This window comes from Phallusia mammillata, chromosome 3 (assembly GCF_965637545.1).
Source record: "Phallusia mammillata chromosome 3, kaPhaMamm4.hap1.1, whole genome shotgun sequence".
In the NCBI taxonomy this organism is placed as follows: Eukaryota; Metazoa; Chordata; class Ascidiacea; order Phlebobranchia; family Ascidiidae; genus Phallusia; species Phallusia mammillata.
The window spans coordinates 17,985,012-18,009,899 of NC_137254.1; the positions used below are offsets into that span (position 1 = coordinate 17,985,012).

General features: G+C 37.9%; 3 protein-coding genes across 8 annotated transcripts in view; all 3 read left to right on the forward strand.

The window, feature by feature from the left end:
* Nucleotides 1-636: 636 nt before the first annotated feature.
* Nucleotides 637-24,888, forward strand: part of LOC145217574 (uncharacterized) — a 30,252-nt gene continuing 6,000 nt past the window's right edge. The window contains exons 1-8 of one of the 2 annotated variants that reach the window (XR_013857436.1): nt 637-737; nt 979-1,064; nt 1,412-1,510; nt 1,578-1,713; nt 2,773-2,958; nt 3,016-3,118; nt 5,069-5,171; nt 5,235-5,308. Coding sequence is in view for 1 of the 2 variants with exons in the window: in XM_080084847.1 (XP_079940973.1) it covers nt 677-737; nt 979-1,064; nt 1,412-1,510; nt 1,578-1,713; nt 2,773-2,958; nt 3,016-3,118 (671 nt within the window). In the remaining variant the exon portion in view is untranslated. Of the gene's footprint in view, nt 738-978; nt 1,065-1,411; nt 1,511-1,577; nt 1,714-2,772; nt 2,959-3,015; nt 3,119-5,068; nt 5,172-5,234; nt 5,309-24,888 lie in introns of those variants that run through there. The other variant, XM_080084847.1, reaches the window with a different exon arrangement.
* LOC145218095 (uncharacterized) lies at nt 5,306-7,310 on the forward strand. Its single transcript, XM_080085490.1, has 5 exons — nt 5,306-5,328; nt 5,437-5,502; nt 5,971-6,361; nt 6,425-6,601; nt 6,998-7,310. The coding sequence occupies exons 1-4, from the start codon at nt 5,306-5,308 to the stop codon at nt 6,455-6,457; spliced, it is 513 nt and encodes a 170-aa protein (XP_079941616.1). The 3' UTR covers nt 6,458-6,601; nt 6,998-7,310.
* LOC145217565 (G-protein coupled receptor GRL101-like) lies at nt 8,026-12,269 on the forward strand. Of its 5 annotated transcripts, none has more exons than XM_080084833.1 (10): nt 8,026-8,866; nt 8,986-9,110; nt 9,493-9,840; nt 9,938-10,069; nt 10,133-10,297; nt 10,396-10,692; nt 10,754-10,934; nt 10,998-11,175; nt 11,237-11,448; nt 11,506-12,269. In XM_080084833.1, exons 2-10 carry the CDS (start codon nt 9,069-9,071, stop codon nt 11,796-11,798), a joined length of 1,848 nt encoding a protein of 615 aa, XP_079940959.1. In that variant the 5' UTR covers nt 8,026-8,866; nt 8,986-9,068; the 3' UTR covers nt 11,799-12,269. The 5 variants fall into 5 exon arrangements, with proteins under 5 accessions (XP_079940959.1, XP_079940958.1, XP_079940957.1 ...); XM_080084832.1 differs by having other exon boundaries at nt 8,026-8,240; nt 8,360-9,110; XM_080084835.1 differs by lacking the exon at nt 8,026-8,866 and adding an exon at nt 9,232-9,356 and having other exon boundaries at nt 9,068-9,110.

The window sequence follows — 24,888 nt, forward strand, 5'->3', positions numbered from 1 at the left end:
CCATGCGTCCACAGGCATGTCAAACTATATTTCCAGTTTTAGGTTTATGTCCCGTTAAGTTTGCTTGTTAAGTTTAAGCTTTCTTTTTGGTTAGTAGTGACGTTTCTAAACGAGTTTGTTATACAGACAGGAAATTTTGAGGCTTTCAAAACAAACGGTGACGTATAATTTATACAAAACGTATGCACATGCCATTCATTAAGTAAACATTTGGGTGATTTCAATTATATGCCGTTGAGCTGCCTGTTTTTTTTTGCAAATAATTTTATATTTGATTTTTCGATTTTTATGACGACAAAAGATTAAAACACTTTATTGAACAAAATATGTTGGTCGCCAATTCATCGATACAAAACAGCGTTGCTAGAATCTAGAATGCCTTGAAGCTATAGGACACCAGTAGTGCTGTAGTGCGATGCTAGCACCTTACTAACTTCGAAAACACCCTAAACATTCTAAACCTTTTTGCAAAGGTCTTTTTGGAGTTTTAGCAAAAAGTTGCTCGACAACCTGCGGCGAATTTCAATCAAATAAAGTCAACACGACAACACTAATAGCACGTGCTAACATGCAACCGAACATAACTGATTTGCCCTGAGGGATTTATAATTTGGCAAAGGTTAGCTGTGCTGTCCCGATATTTTAACGCAAGTGGTTTCAAACCACCGTGGCAGTGATGGCGATTTCAGGCCAGTATATGGTTTTGCTGCTTTTGTCAGTTTTGGTCGAAAGAGAAGGTAAGTTGGTAGTTGAATTGGTACAAAATTACGCCTTTTCTAATATATCTTGGAGATTTAATTTCGAAAACTTTGAACATTATTACTTAATTCGTTACGTTCGTCGCTGCAGCCTATTACCGAAAAACAATTCAGTGACGCAAAAACTCTTTAACACCGACTAAATGTTGCACAATCCTACTATATCTGGTGTCGATGTATTTTTCGTTAGTTTTGAGTCAGCGTATTATTATTATTGTAGCCCTAAAATGCATGACTTGTCAGGGGTCGACAAGCTTTGAAGAGTGCGATGTAAACGGACGAATTAAGGAATGTATGCGAAATCAGGTAAAGATTTACGGCTTTTTAACCATCGGGTGTTGCAAAGAAAAACAATATGATCAACGGAAATGATTTCCTGAAAACTCTCTATTTTACTAAACATAATTAAATATAAAGTCACAGTAAACTGATGTAAGGTACCTTCAAGTACTAAGGTCCAATTATAAAACATTACCTAGTAGTTAACACTTATACACAACGAACAGGTCACAAACCGTTCTGAAATTTAAAAAATAATTAAAAATCGATTACCAGTAAAATCGATCGAGACCAGTTTTCTTTTCTCATACATTTAAAATGTGTAAATTGGTCATTTATACGTCTAGGTACATCATATGTTTTGCTGTGTTTAGAAAACATGCGAAACTGTTATACGACGCATCCGCAAGGACCTTCTGCTAGTTTTCAAGCAATGCAAGGAAGGAAATGCTTGCAAGACGAGTCAGTTACAAGTAAAGCTTTGTTTTTTTCCCTAAAATCTCACTTCCAAGCAAGTTTTTCAGAAATTGCTAAGTTTAGAACACAAGACTATCTGGCAGATCAACACAATGCAACTCGGATCAAAGCAGTTCGTCCTGTACTTGTTGTTGTGATACAGATATGTGCAACATCGCTGCTCCGAAATGTCACTCTTCTATCGTTCAACCATTGCCTGGTTTGTATTAATTGCACTGATCTGTTTTTACTTTGCTACTTGTGAAATTAATTGAACCAGGTATTAAGTAAATCTTAAGTAGCACAACAACAGAAAGGAAAGATATTATTAGAAAGAAACTGAAATGTACAAATAAACAACCTAAAGTAAAAACCTTTGATCGCTCTAAAAACTCAACGTTATCGCATGACATATCATGCTCCGGTTCTATAGCCAGACTTGGAATTGGGCAAATACGATTTCGATTTATAAATCAAAAGCATTATCTCGTTGGCTGTTGCGGCGTAATATCATCTGGTAATAAAAGGGAATACAGTTTGTATGTCAGATGAAACAGGATAATGTGTAAAAGTTCACTAACTTAGCATCATCAGATTATGAAAACCAATATTTGCCATGAAAATACAGGAATGCAAAAACTAAGATATAGCTGCATCAATCGCGAAGGCCGAGTACATCTGCAACTGTCCGCCGACGTAAAAAATTCAACAATACGAAAATCTCTGGTCAAAACAACGGACTATTTTCGAATTCATGCTGCTTAGAAAAAATGACGGCCACAACAGCTCCTTTCAAACGCATTATAGACACGCCGAATTGTACAGTTTTAAACGTGCAAATCTACAAGTTCAAATTTGAAACAAACTAAAGTTGGTTGGCTCAAATCTAATTCTAGTTTGAATTCTAGTTAAATTTCTAGTTTTTGAGAAAATGGTAATTCTAATTCTAATCTAATTTGAAAAACCGAAAAAAAATGTAGTTGTCCAAGTCTGGTTCTCGCCAAAACCTAGAAAAATTCCATTTTCAAAATGTGCTTAAATCAAGCTGGAAGCGCCAATCGTCTCCCTTACTACAACACGCGCAAATTGTTACACTAAGAAAGCGGACACATTTTTTTTGAAAAAAAGGAAACATAAGCAAATCTTGTTGAACAAATGGAAAATTTTATGAAATATGCCTGGCAGCAACACTTTATTCATCAGCCAATCATGTTTGATGGCTGCTTCCAAAACCCCAGTGCGATTTTCTGTCAGATATTATTTGTCCTCTTACGTTCAGGCATTGACTGTCCACTGCAACCTGCAACAATTCCGCATGGTGAAGTCAATTGCTTTCAGAGCAACAAACCGGGTTCAGTTTGTCAGTACAAGTGTTCAAATGACTACTTCGTGCATCCAATTGGTCATAAAACAAACGTTTGCAGGAGCAGTGGAATATGGAAATACGAAACACCATGCTGTGGAAGTATGCGTTGCAGGAGTAGTTGGTATATTTGTCATTAAATTGTCTTATTTTCAATAGGAAAATGTCCGCCCTATTTGGTGTACGATTTTGTGGATTTATTTCACGTTTCGATACCAGGTGGTCTTGAAAGAATTGTTTCGGTTTTCAAAGATTTTTACAGGTAAGTAATCGTTTTGGTGCTTTATTTTGGTAAGTTCGAATTCCAACCCAACAGTTTAAAATGTTATATTTTGGGCTCATAGAAGCAAAAACTTTCTGCCATAAAACGAATGCTGTTTAGGCATTAAAACGAACCTAGTGATTTTGAAACGGTAACTAAACTTATATCTTTTAAATTAGTAATAACATATGAAATAAAGATTGCTCACTTCGGTTTTGTACTATCGTTTTCGTCCATGTAGTATTGTTTTGATGGACTTACCTTTAATTTGACTTTATTGTGGTAAACGACTTTGTTGATTCCCTCTTTAGAATACCCGGGGCGAAAAACAATATGTTCCAAACACACACACCGTGGTTATTGACAGAAAGGCAGAAAAAAATAACACTCAAATGACAGAGACCTGGTTTGTCCATTTTTGTTTCGGAGCTTTCTGCAAAAGATTTCTAGCTAGACATTGGTAACTCTTACCTATGGACCATAAATGCAAAGTAAAGGACAAATAGGATGTTCGTTAAATTTACCACTTTTCTTTTTAAATGCGTTTTGTTTTTTTAAAGTGAAAAACAAGTTGACATTCTTTCCATTTTTGGTTAATTAATTTAAAAATCACATTGGGATAGTAACTTATTATTGAAAGTTATCGCGAATTTTACTTTTAGTTTTTAACTCAATATACGCGCGTTTGATACGCAACAAAGTGAACAACTGGAAGGTGCAGTACACACTATAATCATGTTATTTTTATTTAGCCCACCCATGAAAGTTGCACACCTCTGCTGTAAAGCATTTCTCGTGTCTCAACTAATTTCAATGTGGACGTGCATAAATCCAGTTTATCGCTTAGCTAGATAAAATATTCGTAGCAAGCCAGTCATTATTCGAGCACCACGGCCATTTAAAACGCCTTTCCGACCATACCCAATCAGAAATTTATCACTACCCCAAGTTTGATTTATCCATAAATTATCGATCTGTTATACATGGGCAGTTGTCATAGTCCATGGATAAAATCGGGACAGACACTTGTTTATATCTCTGAGCCCTGAAATTTGACATCGGCGGTTTGATGGCCCACACGTGCATTATGCACTGCCCAAGTACGACAACAGTTGGGTGTTCCAAACATAAATATGTTAAAATTAAGATAACCCTTACATGTCTCAAGCCTAAACACGAGAAAATTCCATACTTCTTTACCTCGGCGCACGGCAAAAATGACCCAACATATTTTTAAAACAGTTTTATAGTTGTACTGTAAGTTTGTAACAATAATGTAAGTTTGTACTGTTTGTTACCATAGTATATTATCAGTATTATGTTTGCATAAAACACATGTTTGTTATTGACATTATCGCTTTTTATTACCATGTTTTCAGCTTGCGTTTTTCGTGCTCCAGTCTGTTTTCCTCGTTTTGGTTGTGGTTTTGCACCTAACGAGGGTTTCTCTACTGCCTTAGACGAAACCCATTGCGTGGGTTGACTCCTTGACGCGGTGCAATGGCTTTTAAACCAAGATCCCCGCAGAACCTTTCCCTAAGTTTTTGTATCAACTTAAAATTGTAAAACATGCTGTTGTGTTCTATTTGTGAGAACCGAGTCAAAGTTGTAAATCAGGTTAAACCGAGCTGTGGTCAACTTGGTCATCGTTACAAAATTGACCATTTTGAAAATAATATTTTTGCAGCAATTTTATATCAGTTCTATTATTAATATAGGCCTTTGAATTAAACCATCAATAATGGAATTGCAATTTTTCGTTGTGCAACAATTACTAAGGAAACGTCAATCAATATCACCACTATCGGGATTCCTGGCAATTCAATATTTTGTTAAATGTCAGTTCGAGACATTTTGCGTAAATATTTTGTGCACAAAAACTAATTTGTGTAATTTCGCAAAGGCAAACAGCGGATTAAATATTAAGGACTATTTTATTTTTCGTAACAGGAAGTCTTGCTGACGTGCGGGGCTTGAGAAGTGACAATCATCTGCCTGGTTTGCTGAAAGCGGAAAATAGGCTACGTTTATGGAAACCATTGTGACCGCAGAGGTATAGATTTTCAGTACTTCGGGTTTAGTAAACAGCCTGGTTAATCCTTTTTACTTCTTTCAGATAATTTACAGTTTAGAAGCATTAAAAACTTTAGTTTATTGAGAAACCTTTGCCTAAAAGATTTAGGAAGAATGATGCACCACTTTGTAAAAAGGTAAGCAAATTATCTTACATATATGGCATATTTTGAGACCAAGCTCATGGAAAACGCAGGTTCAAGTTTGTCACTCAAGTATCAATGCCGCTGTTGTGTTTTTTTTAGAAATCTCATCGTAATGATTTTCAACCTTTATTTGGTTCATTGCACCGACTCCACGCCGAGCAGGGAGTAAGTTTGAATGTTTAATTATTGAACAACAAACTAACGCTTTATTTAAAGCTACGTTTATTTAGTGACATAAATTAAGTTGTATGGTTTAAACCAGTGGTCGGCAACCGCTTGTCCGCGGCCCGGTACCGCTCCGCGAGAAGTTCGTTACCGGCCCGTATCATTTTCAGGTTAAATGCTAAAAAACATTTCCCCCATGCATCCCGGGGATACTAAATATTTGTAGTTTTTTTAAGGCCGGTCCGCGATAAAAATTCAGTTTCAAAAACGGTCCGCAATGCAAAAAAGGTTGCCGACTCCTGGTTTAAACGTTTTAATATAGTTTTATTCTTCTGTGTTTATAAATGGTTTAATTGTAGTGCATTGGTCATTTGTCAGCGCGCCCCAGTAAGGCACCGGCATCCACTCTAAGAATCATTTGTTTAAAGTTTGTTGCAACCTGCGACATGTAATTATTTTTAAACCCAGCTCATTGGGACGATGCGATTGTTTCGACATTCATGGAGTTCGTCGCTATATAATTGATCCAATAATCGCTTCCTGTCAAAAAACAAAAGAAGAGGTCTGTAAGTCGTATGCGCTTCGTGATGGAAATCCCCCGTGCGAACATCTCTGCCCTTCCCACTTCTGGTGTTCGGAATCGGTTTGCTGGAAGCGTTCATCGGTGTGTGATGGCGATCCCTGCAACAACTGCCCTGCGCTGCCCCGACCGAACGAAAACGGCTTCAAGTGCATCAGAAACGGTAAAACTTGCACGTTGCCCCAGCAGTTGCTGTGGGACGCCGTACAAGACTGCGACGATTCCGCTGATCTCTGCTTCACATCGGTTGATGAAATAATGAGGTCGGATCCCAGGTATGTAAGAGCGCTCACAATGCCCGATGTTTTACAGTCGTTTTCAAATTTAATATTTCCCCTGCAGGGACATCCGCCGCTTGCCGTCTGTCTCCCTTAATCACTCTTTGTGCTTCCAATGCATAAATGACCCCATGATAATTTCAAGGTCAAGTGTATGCAATGACGTCATCGATTGTCCTGATATGAGTGATGAGTGTCTTTGTGAGACAAAACAACCAACAGACTGCGGAAAGTTTTCAATGTAGGTTGAAACACGTATTTTTTGGAGCTAGTCCAAAGAAACGTCTAACAATGTATTTATATCACCGCTTTTTCTTTCCTTACCTTGCTTCCTCTTTTGCAAACTTAAATCTAATCAAAAATAAAATCCCATAAACATATTATTTTATGTTTTACGTTAACATACATTATTTACACGATGACATAATGTTTTGTGTAAAAAGGTTTTGCCCACACGAAACCTGAACATTACGAGTGCACAGAGTAAACCCAAGCAGCTGGAAACGCAGAAAACGCTCAACGGCCAAACTTGCATTTTTTTAGAAAGTTAAAGCTCATATTATTCTCGCGTTAACCAACTCATCCTTCGATTCACACCATGCCTAGACAATATAAGTGGTGGTGTGATTGTTTACAGTGGGAATGTGAGTGCCGAGATCGACTGTTCCACAACCAACAATTTTGCGGAGGACGGGTGGACATGTAGAACGGTGAGGATAATGTTAATTATGTGTCAGTTAATTTTTTTGAGTTTTTGACAAAGTAGCGGGTCAGTTGCTGATTTTTCTGTGCATTTTTTCCTGAAGATTTATATCGTTTCCATGAAGCATCAGTATTCAACAACTTGCTTGTGTCATATCTGTCAGGACCACAAAGCGTTAAGTAATATAGTATTATATTATAACTAGCACGATATATTCCTGACATGTGCAAAACAGACCTGACATGTGTTATATTTTGTTTAACTAATGCGATATCTTGTTTTTCATGTGTCCACAAACTGTACGTGTGAACAACCAACAATAGCGGGTAAGTTATTACTATCCATAGAACGAAACAGACCTGACATGTGTGATATTTTGTTCAACTAACGCGATATCTTGTTTTGCATGTGTCCACAAACTGTACGTGTGAACAACCAACAACAGGAGGTAAGTTATTACAGTACTATCCATAGAACGAAACATACCTGACATGTGTAATATTTTGTTTAACTAACGCGATATCTTGTTTTGCATGTGTCTACAAACTGTACGTGTGAACAACCAACAATAGTGGGTAAGTTATTACTATCCATAGAACGAATCAGACCTGACATGTGTGATATTTTGTTTAACTAATGCGATATCTTGTTTTGCATGTTTCCACAAACCGTACGTGTAAACAACCAACAATAGTGGGTAAGTTATTACTATCCATAGAACGAAACAGACCTGACATGTGTGATATTTTGTTCAACTAACGCGATATCTTGTTTTGCATGTGTCCACAAACTGTACGTGTGAACAACCAACAATAGGAGGTAAGTTATTACTATCCATACAACTAAACAGACCTGACATGTGTGATACTTTGTTAACTAACACGATATTTTGTTTTGCATGTGTCCACAAACTGTACGTGTGAACAACCAACGATAGGTGGTAAGTTATTACTATCCATAGAATGTGTGATACTTTGTTTAACTAACCCGATATCTTGTTTTGCATGTGTCCACAAACTGAACGTGTGAACAACCAACAATAGGAGGTAAGTTATTACTATCCATAGAACGAAACAGACCTGACAATTGACATGCGTGATATTTTGTCAACTGACGCAATATCTTGTTTTACATGTGTCCACAAACCGTACGTGTGAACAACCAACAATAGTATGATGTAAGTTATTACTATCCATAGAACGAAACAGACCTGGCATTTGGGATATATTGTTTAACTAACACGATGTTTTGTTTTGCATGTGTCCACAAACTGTACGTGTGAACAACCAACAATAGGACGTAAGTTATTACTATCCATACAACTAAACTGACCTGACATGTGTGATACTTTGTTAACTAACCCGATATTTTGTTTTGCATGTGTCCACAAACTGTACGTGTGAACAACTAACAATAGTATGATGTAAGTTATTACTATCCATAGAAAGAAACAGACCTGACATGTGTGTTATTTTGTTTAACTAGCGCGATATCTTGTTTTGCATGTGTCCACAAACTCCACGTATGAACAACCAACAATAGAATGATGTAAGTTATTACAGTACTATCCATAGAACGAAACAGACCTGGCATGTGTGATATTTTGTTTAACTAACGCGATGTCTTTTTTTGCATGTGTCCACAAACTGTACGTGTGGACAACAAACAATAGTATGATGTAAGTTATTACTGTCCATAGAACGGAACAGACCTGACATGTGTGATATTTTGTTTAACTAACGCGATATCTTGTTTTTCATGTGTCCACAAACTGTACGTGTGAACAACCAACAATAGTTTGATGTAAGTTATTACTATCCATAGAACGAAACAGACCTGACATGTGTGATATTTTGTTTAACTAACGCGATATCTTGTTTTGCATGTGTCCACAAACTGTACGTGTGAACAACCAACAATAGGATGTAAGTTATTACTATCCCGAAAACGAAACAGACCTGACATGTGTAATATTTCGTTTAACTAACTCGATAGCTTGTTTTGCATGTCTCCACGATCTGTACGTTTGAACAACCAACAACAGGAGGTAAGTTATTACTATCTATAGAACAAAACAGACCTAGCTCATGTGATATTTTTTTTAACTAACGCGATATCTTGTTTTGCATGTGTGTCCACAAACTGTACATGTAAATGACCAACAATAGGTGGTGAGTTATTACTATCCATAGAACGAAACAGACCTGACATGTGTGACATTTTGTTTAACTAACGCGATGTCTTGTTTTGCATGTGTCCACAAACTGTACATGTGAACAACCAACAATAGTTGGTAAGTTATTACTATCCATAGAACGAAACAAACCTGACATGTGTGATATTTTGTTTAACTAACGCGGTATCTTGTTTTGCATGTGTCCACAAACTGTACGATTGAATTACCAAATCAATTTGTATATGTCATTTAGCGGGATCCTATCAGCAACGAGCTGTTGTGTGACGGGAAACGGGATTGCCCGAATGATATTCGCAATGTTGATCACCGAATGTTCAACCACGATGAGGATCCTCGTCTCTGCGCGAACCGTAAACTTTGCCTAACAACAAACGATCGTCTCAACATTCCTCAATCCAAAGTTTGCGATGGAGTTGCTGATTGCAAAGACGGAAGTGACGAAACTGTGACTGAAATCTCTGGAAAGTTTCGTTCAAAAATTTGCAATGGTTTTATGGATTGCAAAGACGGAAGTGACGAATATTCGGAAACTTGCACAAACCAAGGAAGGGTCAATTGTTCCGCATTGAATGGAGCTAAAGTATGTTAGCATTTGTAGATTATAAGAACAACCCCTATACTCTGTTTATCATGGTAAGATATGCTTATGTGTTCATCTTATAGATCGATGTGTTTAGGTTTCCATAAGTAAATCAGAGATCTGTGATTTTACGATAAACTGTGATGATGAAAGTGACGAAACTAACTGCACGAGTGACGGGAGGTTCTATTGCGAAAACAATCAGCCTTTGTTTGTAAAGAAGGAAAAGGTTTTTAGTTATTCCTAATAAATATATTTTTGTGGCAGTTTTAACATAATATGCCACTAACAGAAATTCAATGGATTCGGCGACTGTTCTGACTGGAGCGACGAATGCCCAACGAAGTCAAGCAGAGCAAATGAAAACGTTTTCTTCTCGCGATACGAGCTGATCGCTAACCCGGTTTTACGAACTGTTGTGTGGATAATGGCGTTCCTCGCAATCTTTGGAAACCTGGTATATTTGTAATGCTTGGCTGAAACAAAACGTGTGGTTCTAAGTTCCGACGAACTTATGGGTTTTGCAATTAAGTTTTTGGTTTCCTTTATATGCAGGTCGTCATGGTTACTGAGATGAAACTGTTGGTGACGACAGAATCACAATCGGCCTCCTTTCGAACCAACCATCTTCTTGTTTTGAATCTGTCGATTTCTGACCTGCTCATGGGAGTTTATCTGTTCATGCTCGGCGGTGCTGGTGTTCAATATTCTGGAAACTACTGTGCCAACGACCTTGTTTGGAGGTCAAGCCGGGCGTGCAATTCAATGGGCATTTTGGTTTTGCTTTCCAGCGAAACATCAGTAATTACATTGGTCCTTCTGACAGCATTTCGACTTTACGCTGTGAAAAACGTGAGTATTTTTTAATGTTTGTGTGCTCTGGTGTTTGCAGCAAGCAACTTATGTTTTGCAGCCGTTTAATGCCCCATATTTCCCCAAACTGAAGATTATTATCCTTGCCATCATCTTGTCTTGGACAATTTCATTCACACTGGCGTTTATTCCTCTTACGTCTCAATTTCAACATTTGTTTGAAACCAAAGCGTGGATGAAAGAAAACCCGTTCTTCAAGAGTCATGTCGTTGACTTTTCAAGTGAGCAATTTTAGCACATGTGTATATTTAAATATTTTTATTCCATCTTGTGTTTTCGTGCAGACATGAACACTTTCATGAAACGCTTTGTAAAGTTTCGACACAATTTTACCACCAACGATACCCAGACACTCGATGGCGCACTTCTAAGGGTACAAAATGTTTATTCATGGGCAGATTTTGTCGATATTCTTGAATATTATAACTACACTGAACTGTTTGACATTAAAGGATATTTAGGGTACGTAGTTGCAATTAAATGAGATTATAGTAATTGTGCTGTAACTAAATGTTTTTCTCAGGTACTACAGCACCAACAGTGTTTGCATTAGTAAACTTTACGAGACACCGACCGACAAGGCATGGCCATTTTCACTTGGCATCATCACTTTAAACTTTGTGGCTTTTATGCTTGTTGCTGTCGCGTACGTTTGGATTTACAAGAGGTCGACTGCCAGTGGCAGGCAAGTGCATGAGAGGGCCCGAAATGCGAGAGCTGAAAAACAGAACCAAGGTAAATCCCATAAGCGCAACTTAAATTTTGCTCCTAACATCTGGTGTTTTGTTGCAGAAATGCAAAAGAAAATCATCCGGCTGGTCTTTACTGATTTCTTCTGCTGGGTGCCAATCTCAATCATGGCTTTCCTGAACTTCGGTGGAGCAACTGTACCTCCAGTGATTTACGCAGTGTCAGCAATAATCCTGCTTCCCATCAACAGCTCTCTCAACCCTCTCATCTACTCCAACGCCCCGAAAATGCTCTACGATCGAGTTCAGAAGCGTTTAAGTGACGTTCGACGACGTCAACAGCCACATGACAACCGACGAGTTAACGTGGCAGTTGTGACTGAAGCCGTCCTCTGACAATTAAACGACAAGCGACACACATGATTGACAAGCCAAGCGGCTAAACCGCACAAACGACCTCTTGTGCGACATGTACATATTTATTAAATTTTCAGTTGGTTGCGAATGTTTCGCAATTACGTGGTTCTTTGATCCTTTTTGCTATTTTGTGTAAAACTTTACAACGTGTCTGCTGGGAACTAGCATTTTTCGTTGGAAACCCGGGAAATCCCGATTATTTTTCATGAAATCCCGGGATTGGAGGTGATTGTTTACTTATTGGTAGTTGGTGGTACGCGTTGTTTATATTGCAGTATAAACTTGTTTTGAAACAATCATATAATGCAGTTAAGCACATCTCAGCAAAGGTTGGGTCATTTTTTTGTCTTAGCTTTTGTGTTTTGATCAACAAAGTTTGTTAAACTTAAATTGTGTAAGGTAATCTGCTACCCTGAAATTTGTTTGAAAAAACCAAAGATGGAACTTCAATTAGATCGTATTGCAAAACGTCGTGAACTGAACGAACATATTGCTTGTTTAATTTGCGGAGGTTGTCTTATTGATGTCACAACTGTTACAGAATGTCTGCACAAATTTTGTCGGAGTTGCTTAGTATCTCGAATAGAAGATAAAAGCACAATTGTCCGAAATGTGGATTGTTAATTCACCACAGTCATTAGAACGCCGTCACTATTCCATGACGTCACACGACATTAAAATAAAAACGCTAGTTTAGCATTGCACGGCGAGTCTGACTATTCGTGATTGGGGTTTTGAAACCAGCTCTGCCGCGTTTAATCTTAATTTCACTTTCTGTTCACGATTGATTGGTTGCCTACAACCTGCATAAAAACCGACAACAAAATGATAAGCTTCCAAAGTATTAAGCAAAGTGGAATCTACAAACAGTTGTGACACTAAAACATCTATGTTTACTAGAATGAAAAAAAAGTTGTGACCGTTTGGTTGAAGGAATTCAAGTGATTGACCGAAATGTTGACAGGGGAAGGAATAAAAACAGAGTGTGGTGCGCGAACATGGAGGCAAAAGTAGGCTACATAAAGGTAATAAAACAAATGGGAGATAAACAAATCAAAAAGAGATAAACGTGAAAAGTAACAAAACGCAAAAAATATACTATAAACATGTTTTTATAAGTTATTAAAAACAAAGTTCAAGACTTTTCAAGCTTAGTTCTTTTATGACCTCGAGCTTGTTAAGGTTGGAAAGCACTGTTGTGGCAAATAAGTTACGTTTTACTGAGCTATAAACAACGACATATGTTAAAACAGATTTGCAGGGTATCACACGAATCAAGTCCGTCCTAATTATGTTTATGTGACATCACCTGACACAAGTCAGTGTTTGATTCTGTTGTCACTTCTTTCCATTGTTCGTAAACCAAGAGTTGTTTCGTCCCAGAGGGGACAATTGTTCGGTCAAAACGCGCGGTAAAAGGATTAATTGTTGCCCGAAAACTCCACAGGCAGAAAGACTCCAGGTGTTTGTGGGATTTTTTTCCGAGGCGGTGATTGGTCGGTCAAAACACGTGACTTTTTCATTAAGCAATCAAGACCCGAAAACTCCACAGGCGATTTGAGCGTAGATTTAGGGATTTCAAAGCTTACTTGCAGGGGCGCTGACGTTGATATAAAAGTCAAACAGCTCATTGCGGCGTTAATTCGTAGACTTTGTATTAAAAAGAACATTTCGCTTTTAATCAATGCTGCCAGTGATACCCGTAGTGCACGTCCTCATTCCATTCCCCAGCTCTTGCTCACAGTGTGATAAAACATCTGTAAACAGAATAACTGCAAGTTAGTTCAGACTTCTAAAACTTACACATGTGATGAGACAAATAAAAGGCTCAACCGACTTGCTGAAAAATAGACGTCCTTATTCTGCAACTTATTACCCACACAACAACTATTTTAGTCTATTTTGTTTCAACACAGTTAGTTAGAAGAACTTGAACATACAAACCAAATACTTACCTTCTGTAATAGACTATGTACATCACGGTTTCCCAAACCTATGCTGGTACGTTTTATACTTGAAGATTCTAAATAATTCCTTTAATATCACAGACTAAACCATTCGCCATTGTTGTATAGCAAACGACAATTTCATTTAAGCTTTCTTAAAAGGGGTCTAGTGTACAATTGTACGTACATAGGTTAATGACGTCACAAAATCATAAAATTTCGTCACAACATAGTTTAGGTCATATGATGACGTCATGCTAAATTTTGCGTATCTATGACGTCATTAACCCTGTTTTTAACAGCACTAAAAATTTGACGTCACTCATGCGCCCCTTGCAAACCACTGTGGTAAAAAGGGGAAAATAAAAGGGAAAACACATTTAAGGTACAGTAACAAATTGAACTGAAACAAGTTTTATACATTACTGTTCACATCTGAGCGTTTTTGAAAGCAAAAAATGCTAAAAGACCCTAAAGTAGAAGCACGAAACTCGGCCGAACCCGAGTCGTTTTTGGGAAGCCCGTTTAGGCCGGAAAGTTTCATTGACAGGCGTATATGTTAAAGCAGGAGTGTCCAACACGTGGCACGTGCCAAAAGCGGAACACAGAGCATTTGAAAATGGCACGCAATTTTTGCACATTCAAATGGTAAACATTAGGATTTTTCAGGCAATTGATATTTTTCTATTGATTCTTTTTAGCCTTTATTCTAACTTCAGTAAAGATGATCAGTATCAAGGTTACACAAATCCACTAATTATATTGGTCGTTTTTAGACTCGATCCTTCTACTTTTAGGCGCTTGAAACTGTCGAATTCTGGATAATTCCGAGCCTTTATGCCGTCGTATTATATTCCATGTTATGGATTCTCCGCTTTAAGCCGCACGGTATGCTATAAAAGGTTTCTGGAGTATCATAAACAAGTTTACTCACGTTTGACAACATATTTTTTCTGCCGTTAAGACGTTTAATACATGGTTTGGAAAAAGTACCAAACGTTGGCACGCGAGTATATTTTAAAACCTAGATGGCACGGCGGTGCTTTCGAGTTGGACACCTCTATATTAAAGCTTCAGAAAAGACGAAGACAATCAAAAGACCAAAATACAATTGGTCTGAAACATAGGGTTTTAGGGCTGTTTGACATTAGGTCAGGACCAGCAGCTGGCTACTTAGCTCGCTAAGCATATTGAAAAAAATGCCAAAAGTAAAGTCAGGCCCGAATCAAGCCCGTTTTTCATGAAACCCAAACATGACCCGAACCCGGCCTGTGAAGTCAGACCCGACTTACAACTCTGCTACAATACCACCAGTTTTGTATGGAAGTTTTTTAAAAAGTTATCTTTTTAATCACTTTTCCTTGAAACGAAGTTGGAAAAGGCGGTAAAATCAGAGTAAGTCACCAAGAAATGTTGTAAACCATTCAAGTTGACGTACGACTCTACACAAGGCCGACATGCCTCAACTAAATTGTCTGCTGAGAAAAAAGTAATCAAGCGATTGACTTGAATTTTCTCATCAGTGCAGCGCCCTCCGGTGACATATCTACCGGGTGTGCATCAATCGACAGTAGGGGTCCTAAGGTTTCTTGCGATGGCTTCCGCTTATCGCAAAGCCGAGATGTAGGCTCTCAAAGATGACCGATTTTACGTACGATTCTACTCTTGGTAACAACCGGGTACGTACGACTATACACAAGGCTGACATGCCACAACTAAATTGTCTGCTGAGAGAAAAGTAATCAAGCGATCGACTTGAAATTTCTTCTCTCTATTTTTTACCGTCTTTGTCGACTTTGAATTCCAAAAATTGACTTTTTGACGTCACAATTACCATTTTTAATTTTTTTAAATGGGGGTGCATCAATCGAAGTTAGGGTTCCTAAGGTTTCTTGCGATGGCTCCCGCTTGTTGCTAGCTCGTCGCAAAGCCGAGATGTAGGCTCTCAAACATTCCCTCATAATATTTGCTTTTCCTTATGCTCTGTTTTGGGAATCCCCTGTTGTGTAAATACATTGAAAAAGGACCCAAGATTGCCATAATTCCTCGCGCCATAGAAATATTATGATTCGTAATTATTTTTTTGTTGTTTCTTAGTCAATATTGTTTATTGTAATGTTAATTATTATGAGCATTTGTGGAATTAAATATTATTTTACAGAGATTTTGACTTATAGTAATTTGGTGTTGTACCTAACTTCTATTTGTTTATTTCGACATTATTGCAACAGTGGTTGACAAGGCTTCGCATCAGTGACATCAGGTTTTTGATGTTGTGAAAAACGGGGTTAATGACGTCATAGATAGGCAAAATTTTGCATGACGTCATCATATGACCCAAACTATGTTGTGACGTAATTTCATGATTTTGTGACGTCATTAACCTATGTACGTACGATTGTAGACTAGACCCCTTAAAAGTCGCTGACAAGGTTTCGAAAAAGTCATAACAGTGACACTGCAACACCTCTCACTCCAACTGCTACACTTTGTAATAAACACGAGGGACAAGTCGCAAATAATTAGTCTATCATATTCAAATACATGTTCACGTGATTTCGTCAACCAATTACACAATAAGACGTTGTTTGACGTCACAAAAGAACAATTTGGACAAGAGTGTGGTTGCACACAAAGTTATTCAAAGTTTCCAAACAATACCTGGGCGCTGCCTTTCATCCGATAAACTGTATGAGTCTGTTTCAATTTGTTTCAACGTTACCCAACAGCTTCAAAAAACATTGCGCTTTTCGTCACCCGAAAGTTAGTTGCTGCTGTAGCTTGAACTAAATGGTGATATAATTTTACCAAAAAAGACGCCATTTTAACGCACTGCATTTTGATTCATTCGTCACATGCAGACTATGAGATGTCCTATGATCAAACTGAAACAAACTCCGGCTGTTTTAATATTCATTACATGCATTTTGCCAAGCGTTTCAACACCTACACCAAGTTAAAACGCAGGTTAAATTGAACACTATTAGAATTTAAGACAAAATTAAACACGTGCATTTTTCCCAAAAATCAATAAATCTGGCCATGCTGGAAATATCCTTCAGGTGGCCACGCATAACAAACCAAGCCTAAAACTGCCTAAATTATCTTCGATAGTAGTCAAATTAGGCATAAACTCGTCAAATCAGAAAGATATTCCGACTTAAATTTTTGATTGGGTAGTTTTGTCACCAAGCTCCGGAAATTGCAAATTTGAAGTTTCCAAATTGATTTCCTATAGGGCATTGCATTGGCAGTAATGGCGCCCGTCCATTCCCAACAAGTTGAAGCCTTCCAAACGTTCCTGTGCAATCAAGTAGCTTCAAGCGTTTGCAGGTATGGAAAACTTTTGTCACATTGTTTATCAAACGCCGGCGACCACCAAAACTAAAATACAGCACCTTTGACAGGGAACTGCCAGCCTTATATTTCACTGTTCGTTATTTTCGTTATGTGAAGGTCGTGTCTTCACTGCTTTAATTTTGATCAGCACGTCAAAATGTGTAAATTGTGGTCAGCGCGCCACCAACGTCATCTAACCGCCATTTCTGAGCATACCATAGATGTGCAACACATCAAAGGTAAACAAAACCATGTTTCCGACGCGCTCTTTTGCGTACTTTGATTAAATCGGCACTGGCAGCTGCCCTGGTCGCTCCAGAAGTTCGAGCATGTCGTATTGCTGTCATTAACCTTAAACTGGAAGACAAACTGATCGATCAATCCGGAACAACCATTCCTTGTGACGTTTCCACTTTGTCCCAACATCATGGCGACGCAAAGTTTTTGACCTGTGAGACGGTCTTTTGCGCTCGTCTATATAGTCAACGCGCAAACTTGACGCTTCAAAGTTAGTATGGCACGGCTTAAAACGCCAAAAAACACCTCTCGCCAGCTGCGTGACACGCTTTCAACATCTTAAAGTCGACATTGTTGGACCGCTTGCAGCTTCAGGGAGAAAAAGACACCTTCTAGCCTTAGTCGACCGTTTTACTCTGTTGCCGAATACAATTCCCTAGATGTGATGATACCACAATAACGGGTTCATGGACATTCGCACTCTATTGCACATCAACATCTTTCCATTTTATAGCCACACGAAAAGCCCACTCATGGCAAGACCAGCAGGTCCGAGATGAGAGGACGAGCTCTCCTGGATCTGCTTGAAATCCGCTCAGATTAAAAGAAAGAACTGTAGTCTTCATCTACTTCAACCAGCAGCCTTCCTGACAATTTTATTTGCTAAGAACAAAAAAAAAAACTTTTACCCCCAGCGTTTTTAACACTGCTGTTGTCGACTACAGTGCATAAACTTCAATTTCACTTCAAGTACCTTTCCATACCACGATCCCAGCAGCATTGACCTCATTTCCGTACGTTTTTTTCACGGGTTCGAACCCAGGACACCCCCGGGCACAAATCCCGATCAGGTTTTTATGTCTGCATATGGGTCAGGCGCGCCAGGACATTCAGCCAAGTTCCTACCCAATTCCGTACGTTTTCGTCCGAAAGGAATAAGCAGTCACCCACTTACGCCACCTTACGATGACCCTTTCCGCGTGGTAGATCGAGGGCGCAAAAGTTTATGGTAGCCATTGGCGAAAACAACCAGCTCGATTCCGTCGACAGCGCACTTAACCTGTGTAGGTGGCCCCATCCCTTTTTTATGGCTTTATTTTTGTTCTAGTATGCGGTTTATTTTACAACGTTAAGGAAAATGTGTTACTCGTAAAAAGAATAACCCTACAATTATAGGTCGCTTTTATTTGAAAGACACACGTACCGTTTTAGTTCAAAACTGTTTTCCTAAACATTTTCTTATTTTGCCAACAAAAAGTACTTTCAACTATTTTGTATATTTACACCCGAGATAGATAAACTAGAAGAACCGATGTGTTGTAACAACACGACAAGTTTAACAACACACCTGCCAGTTAGTAATATCAAGCACAGCTGACGATATAAATTAACAGGTTTGCTATTGCTTTGAAATCTAAAGTAAAGTTTTGTTGCATAAAAGAGAGCTAAGGTGTCAGTTGAAAAACAGTATTTGGAAAATAACACTTTCCCGAGTTTTCAAACATGTATTGTTCCAACTCCGACCTCAGTTTCTTTTCTATTTTTTCCTGTGGTTTACAACTTGGTGACCAAATTTGACACTTGGCTTGTTTGCTGCGAAGTGTTTCTAAATCTTGGGCCGTCCTGTCTCGTCCATAGGCATCTACCCGCTTCCAGAAGGTTCTATTAAAGTGGTCGTAAAGTGCAATGTCCTAGAACAACATAGCGTTTAAGCGTCTCTCTAAGGCAGTGGTCGGCAACCTCGGGGCGGCGGCCCGGTGCCGGACGGCGACGAGTTCTTTACCGGGCCGTATACCTTTTCAGGTTAAATGCTTTGAAACGTATTGCTCATGTATCCCGGAGATGACAAACTAATTTATGCGTTTTCATATCTAAATATTTGTTATTTTTTGAAGACTGGTCTGCGATAAAATTTCAGTTTCGAAAACGGTTCGCAGTATAACAAAGGTTGCCGACCCTTGCTCTAGGGACACTAAATCTCAAAATCACATTGGAAAAGTCCACAATCGCTTCTACAACATTCACTGAACATTTAGATCTATTGTACGTGCACAACCTGCGGTCGTATGGCTACATGCAGCCGCAGTAACTAGTTTGTGCGGACGTGAACATGTTTACTGAAATATATGGACTGGCGGGCGTGACGTAAACCAAAATCTTTGCGATGCAGCTGTTCAAAGGTTGTGCACCCCTGATTTAGATCATTGAAACCCTTGTAAATGAAAATTTGAGACTCAACACGTACGATGTTGTACAGTTGCTCAAAACTTTTCTTTCCTGTTGTATTTTTCAAAGGTATATGATTGTAGTGAAGCTTGTTTGTGTAACCCAAATTGCTCAAAACGTCCCAATCAAAGCAAAGAAGATCCTGTATCAAAAGGAGGTTTGAAGTTCACATCTTACAGGCTCTCAATAAGCAACAATCCCATAGGCCAAAAAGTGAGCAGATTTTTGTGGTCACGCAAAATCAGTGCGTCAAACCCTGTTATTAGTCACGAAATCGACACTTAATATCTTTAGAACCTTTCGTGCCACACTGTGACACACACGATTATTTAAGCTGCAATATTCATTCATGTGGCGCTTTTATACAAATTCTCTTTTTTAATTCTTTTGGTTGTCGTATTTGTATCCATAACTACGACTTTAGGATAAAAAGGTAAGCTGCAGACAAGGCATTGTTTCGACCTGTAAGCTGTAATGTCTCGTCAGTGCAGCTGGTGATGAGAGATCGGTCGTGTTCGCTAGTGTAGTCATCCAACGGCACTCCAGTAACAGGGTAAAACCCCATGCCTCACCTATTCTGTGCGATGCTACAACTGAGCATACACCACAAAAGAAACTGACTCCAAATAGCCAAGCAACTGCTTGGGATCTTTCGTCACCAATTGCACTGATGAGACCTGATAGGTCAAAACAGTGTGCACTGCAGCTTATCATTTGTTGGCTCGATGCTTTTGCAGGATAAAAAGGGTTCTGCTGTATTTGGCCGACAAAAGATTTATTATTAAAAGATGATAGACAAACTGGGAAGAAATTGAGGAATTAATTCTACCTTGAGCAGTATCAACGATTCCTCAAAATTCAAGTATCATCACTAGATCCATGTTTTTATCCTAGTCTTGTATTTGACTTTCAATTTCATTGACGTCAGTCAGCATTGGACCTATTCCAAAATCATAAGATTGGTAATTTCGAAACCTGTATACAACAAAACTTGGTTTGGGGTCGGAAAAAAGAACACACACAAATTTTGATTACATTTAAAAGCTATATCTTGGACTATTATTGTATTGTTAATTGAGGATTAGTTCAAAATTTAGTGATTAACATCAAATAAAAATAAAGATAATAGAAAGTTAAATCAACCAAAATAACAAACATACAAATAAATAAATAAATAAAAATAATAATAAATAAGCAAAAAAAACAAAAAAACATAAAGGCATAAAGCAGTGGTTTTCAACCCGTGGGGTTAGTTCGTCATTTCACTGGTGTTTGCGAAGACCTTTGATAAACATTAAAAGGTGAATGTTTGTCAGCAATAACGAAATAAAATCATCTAATAGCAATAAAACAGTCAAACCATTGATTCAAATTTATTTTGTGTTCCAACATGACCATATAGCATTTAACCTGAAAAATTTTACGGCCAGGTAACGAACTCCTCGCGGAACGGTACCGGGCCGCGGACCGGCGGTTGCCGACCACTGAGTTAAACAACGTAAAGTTTACCTGAAATAATACGGAACCGATGAATTAAGCTTAACTGCAGCTTGTGATAAAAATGTGCCTGTGTCCATTGTTTTACGCTGTTTGGCGTAGTATTTTGGCATTCCAAAGCACCCTGCCCTTTCTACAAAATAGTTGTAGGCAGAGAGAAAATTGTCCCAGGGCTTTCGAATAATGGTAAAATGCCTTAAACAACAGAAAAAATGCCAGTTTGTCTACAATATTCCAATATTTGTGTCAGAAACAATAAAATTATTTCCCACAAGAACCGAAACAATCTTGCAAACGTATAAATCTCCAACGCGTACATAAAACTTTGGACTGGTTGATTAATATATATATAACTTAGCAAATAAATAGCCCACCTTGTGTTGGTGAGAAAACAGTTTTTTAGTTCTTCGGCATCAAACCTCATGTGTTGAATATTAATTGAAGATCTCTTCGGCACCATAAACTTGCATTTAAAACGGCCAGGATAACCACCCACAAAGCAACCAGGATACATGTGTGTGGCAAACTGCACAATAAGTCAATACATGCACACTGTGAAGCTAAGTGCAAAATTAGTGTATCATATTTGTTATTGATTTATGTCATCATGCACCAACAGTCCAACAACACAGTAAAACCAATATACAACAAAATCCTTGGTTAAAACAGAATGTGTAGGTTTATGTTAAGGAATATATTTCGCCCAATCAGTTCCTGAAAATGTGTGCTAAAACAATCACGGTAAAATGAATTACTAATTACAAGTTCGCAAAATACGAGCAGTTTGTCGTATTATTCCAAGAAATTATATCCAGTTGCAAAGTTGGAACATCATTTAATTACGTTTGTCAAGTTGTATTTCATCAAGAATTGGTTTAATACTCCCCTTAATGTGCTTGAACCGGTTTTGTGAGTCTTCACGTATACGAAACGAAAAACCCGTTGATCACATCTTTTCCTTGAGTTGATTGTTTGTGATATTTTATCATGCTTCACTAAAGATTTATTCGAAAAACGGGCCACATCCTGTCAGATTAAGGTACAATTTCTTTAGATCAAACAATTAAATACGACAATGATTTTTTGTGCATTCGTATGTTTAAACTGTTGACGTACTGAATTTATTCAGCCAAATCAGCCATTTTCACACAAATTCCGCTCCGGAGGAATGATCTGTGAAAATTCCGTCTGATACCCATGACTACATACGGTACATTACCAGTTTAAATACAACTTGTGTATGTCGAAACCGAATATATTACGAACACTGTTTATTTTAAAGTGAAAAATGTGTGCTTCTGCCTAATCTGGAATAACATAACTTAAACCCCGCTAACTAATAAAATTTTTAAAGCATTATCATTTGCCCATTCGGATAAAATATTATTTATTTATTCATAGACTGGCACCGATGGCCGAAGTAAACTTTAAACCCACCGAACTGACATGATAATAAAATACAATGTGGTAATAGATTCGGTTTCGACATACACAAGTTGTATTATAACTGGTAATGTACCGAATTCAGTCAACCGTATCAGACGGAATTTTCACATATCATTCGACCGGAACGGAATTTGTGTGAAAATGGCTGATTTGGCTGAATAAATTCATTTAATTGTTTGATCTAAAGAAATTGTACCTTGATCTGACAGGACGTGGCCCGTTTTTCGAATCAATCTCTAGTGAAGCATGAAAAAATATCACAAACAATCATCTCAAGGAAAGAATGTGATCAACCGATTTTTCATTTCGTGTACGTGAACACTCACAAAACCGATTCAAGCACGTTAAGGGGAGTATTACCAGGGGCGGCTCGTGCTAGGGTGCTGCGGAGCTGCAGCACCCCCTAGATCAGGGGTTCTTAACCAGGGGTACGTGTACCCCTTGGGGGTACGAAGCGGTAAAGCAGGGGGTACGACATGCAGGGTGAAATTATATGCTATTTAGGCATATTTGTGAAGAATGCGTAACAAGTTACTTTGCTATATGTCTAAAACTGGTTGATTTTGTACTACTTGCATACTGTTTTAACGCATGCACTCAACATGCAAGTTACAAATAGCTATTATTAAAATTATGTTAATTCCTATTATTACGATTTTATTAACTTCCGTCAGCTATTTTAGACAGGGGGTATGAGAAAATTTTATGAAAGCTTAAAGGGTACGAGCGCTAAAAAGGTTAAGAAACACTGCCCTAGATATTTTCACCTAATATTCCTGCCACAACAATACAGATAACTTTCATGATACTTATTTTTTATTCCTAAGTATAATTTTGAAAGTATAATTTCCGCCTTAATCGGAATTTTTTTCATTTAAAAAAAATTATGGCATTAATATGTTATCTATGGTGGAACAGCAGCTCCAGTTTCATGACGTTTTGCACTTGTGCACTTGGAAAAGCTACATGTCGGGCGAAATAGGCGACTGGGTGCTGCGGCTCGCGCAGCTCCACCAATCACGCAGCGTGTGAACCGGCCTCTGTAGTTGTGTTGTCTGTTCCGGGGTTTATTGTGCTCCAAAGCCAAACCCGTTTACTATATTCTAAGTTCGACAGTGAGTACAGTTAAACCATTTTTTTGCCATGTTTTGATTTATTTGTTTGAATTTGAAGGTTAGTCGTGAATTTTTAAGATGACTGTAAGTGGGCTTCAGTTTTTGCAGTTATCATTGAATTAGAAAGTGTATCTACCACCTTGAAAAAGAAAAAGGTCATCTAACACTTTGAAAAGTCACGATTAACCTTTATAATAAAAACCTGAAAAAAAGTTAGGAAAAATGGGATAAAACATCTTCTATTCCAAAAATGTCATGCAGGAATAAGCAATCACAAAAACTACTCACACTGTGAAGTTAAATGCTTCACTGAAATTCAGGCAATATTAAATGCAGAACAAACATTGCACAAGCAACAGGAATTTTGAAATACCTTAGTGATGACAATTTCAAGTTTTGGTTTCTTAACACACCATGTGGACAGTATTTGCACCCAAGTGCAATCTTGTGTATTGATATAATGGACATGTTATGTTTCTTTAAACAGTAGCTGCTAAATTGCTTTACAGGAAATGTTTCTTAAGAATGAACATTCTACAGGGGAGATAGTAGTGACCACCAAACATATCCTGTTGTTAGAAAATTACTGAAACTTTTAAAGAAAAGCCAGTTAGCCAGCAATTTCCATGAGTCTCTCAAAGGCAAAACGGTTCTTGAAAAGGATGTCAACACTGAAAAGGATGCAAACTTTCCTAAGGAACACCATTATTTCGAAAAAGACTTGCACTTGCAGTGATAGTACTAAATAGAAAAGAAAACAGTTTCTTGGTTGTCATTTGGAAATCAAGGAAGAAGCTATCAATTATTTTGCTTAAACTATAGCTTTTTATGATTCATTTTGGTTGTAAAATAGAAGCACAAGGTTTAATGATATGTTTTAAATTTAAGTGAGAGTGTTGTAATTTTCAAAGCTTGCAGAGTTTTGTACTTCAAAAAAGGAATTATAAGCTATTTGCCACCAAATAAAGCAGCAAGTTTAGCAGTTAAGAAACTTATACAAACAATTAATAGTTGTACACAAAAATTAAGAAAAGATGTTGAATAAACAAGTTCTGACACAAATGTAATCTGGTTGTTGAATTTGTCAGTTATGATACAAATACAAAGCTTTATGGCTATTTTTGTGTGTGGCAATTATAATCTGTGACGTATAATGGAATATATTGAAAATGATGACTGTGGCTTTAAGGTACTTAAATGATACATGACCATAATAATGACTGAATAGCAAGTGTGTTAGTTAGTAGTCATTGTTATAACCAG

Bases quoted from the DNA above. Each gene is read 5' to 3' on its own strand.
- LOC145218095 (XM_080085490.1), top strand. From the start codon at position 5,306: ATGATGCACCACTTTGTAAAAAG. The intron at 5,329-5,436 runs GTAAGCAAATTA...TGTTTTTTTTAG, and splicing joins ATGCACCACTTTGTAAAAAG to AAATCTCATCGTAATGATTT. The intron at 5,503-5,970 runs GTAAGTTTGAAT...TTTTAAACCCAG, and splicing joins GACTCCACGCCGAGCAGGGA to CTCATTGGGACGATGCGATT.
- LOC145217565 (XM_080084831.1), top strand. From the start codon at position 9,069: ATGTCTCCACGATCTGTACGTTTGAACAACCAACAACAGGAG. The intron at 10,298-10,395 runs GTATATTTGTAA...CTTTATATGCAG, and splicing joins TCGCAATCTTTGGAAACCTG to GTCGTCATGGTTACTGAGAT. The intron at 11,449-11,505 runs GTAAATCCCATA...GTTTTGTTGCAG, and splicing joins AGCTGAAAAACAGAACCAAG to AAATGCAAAAGAAAATCATC.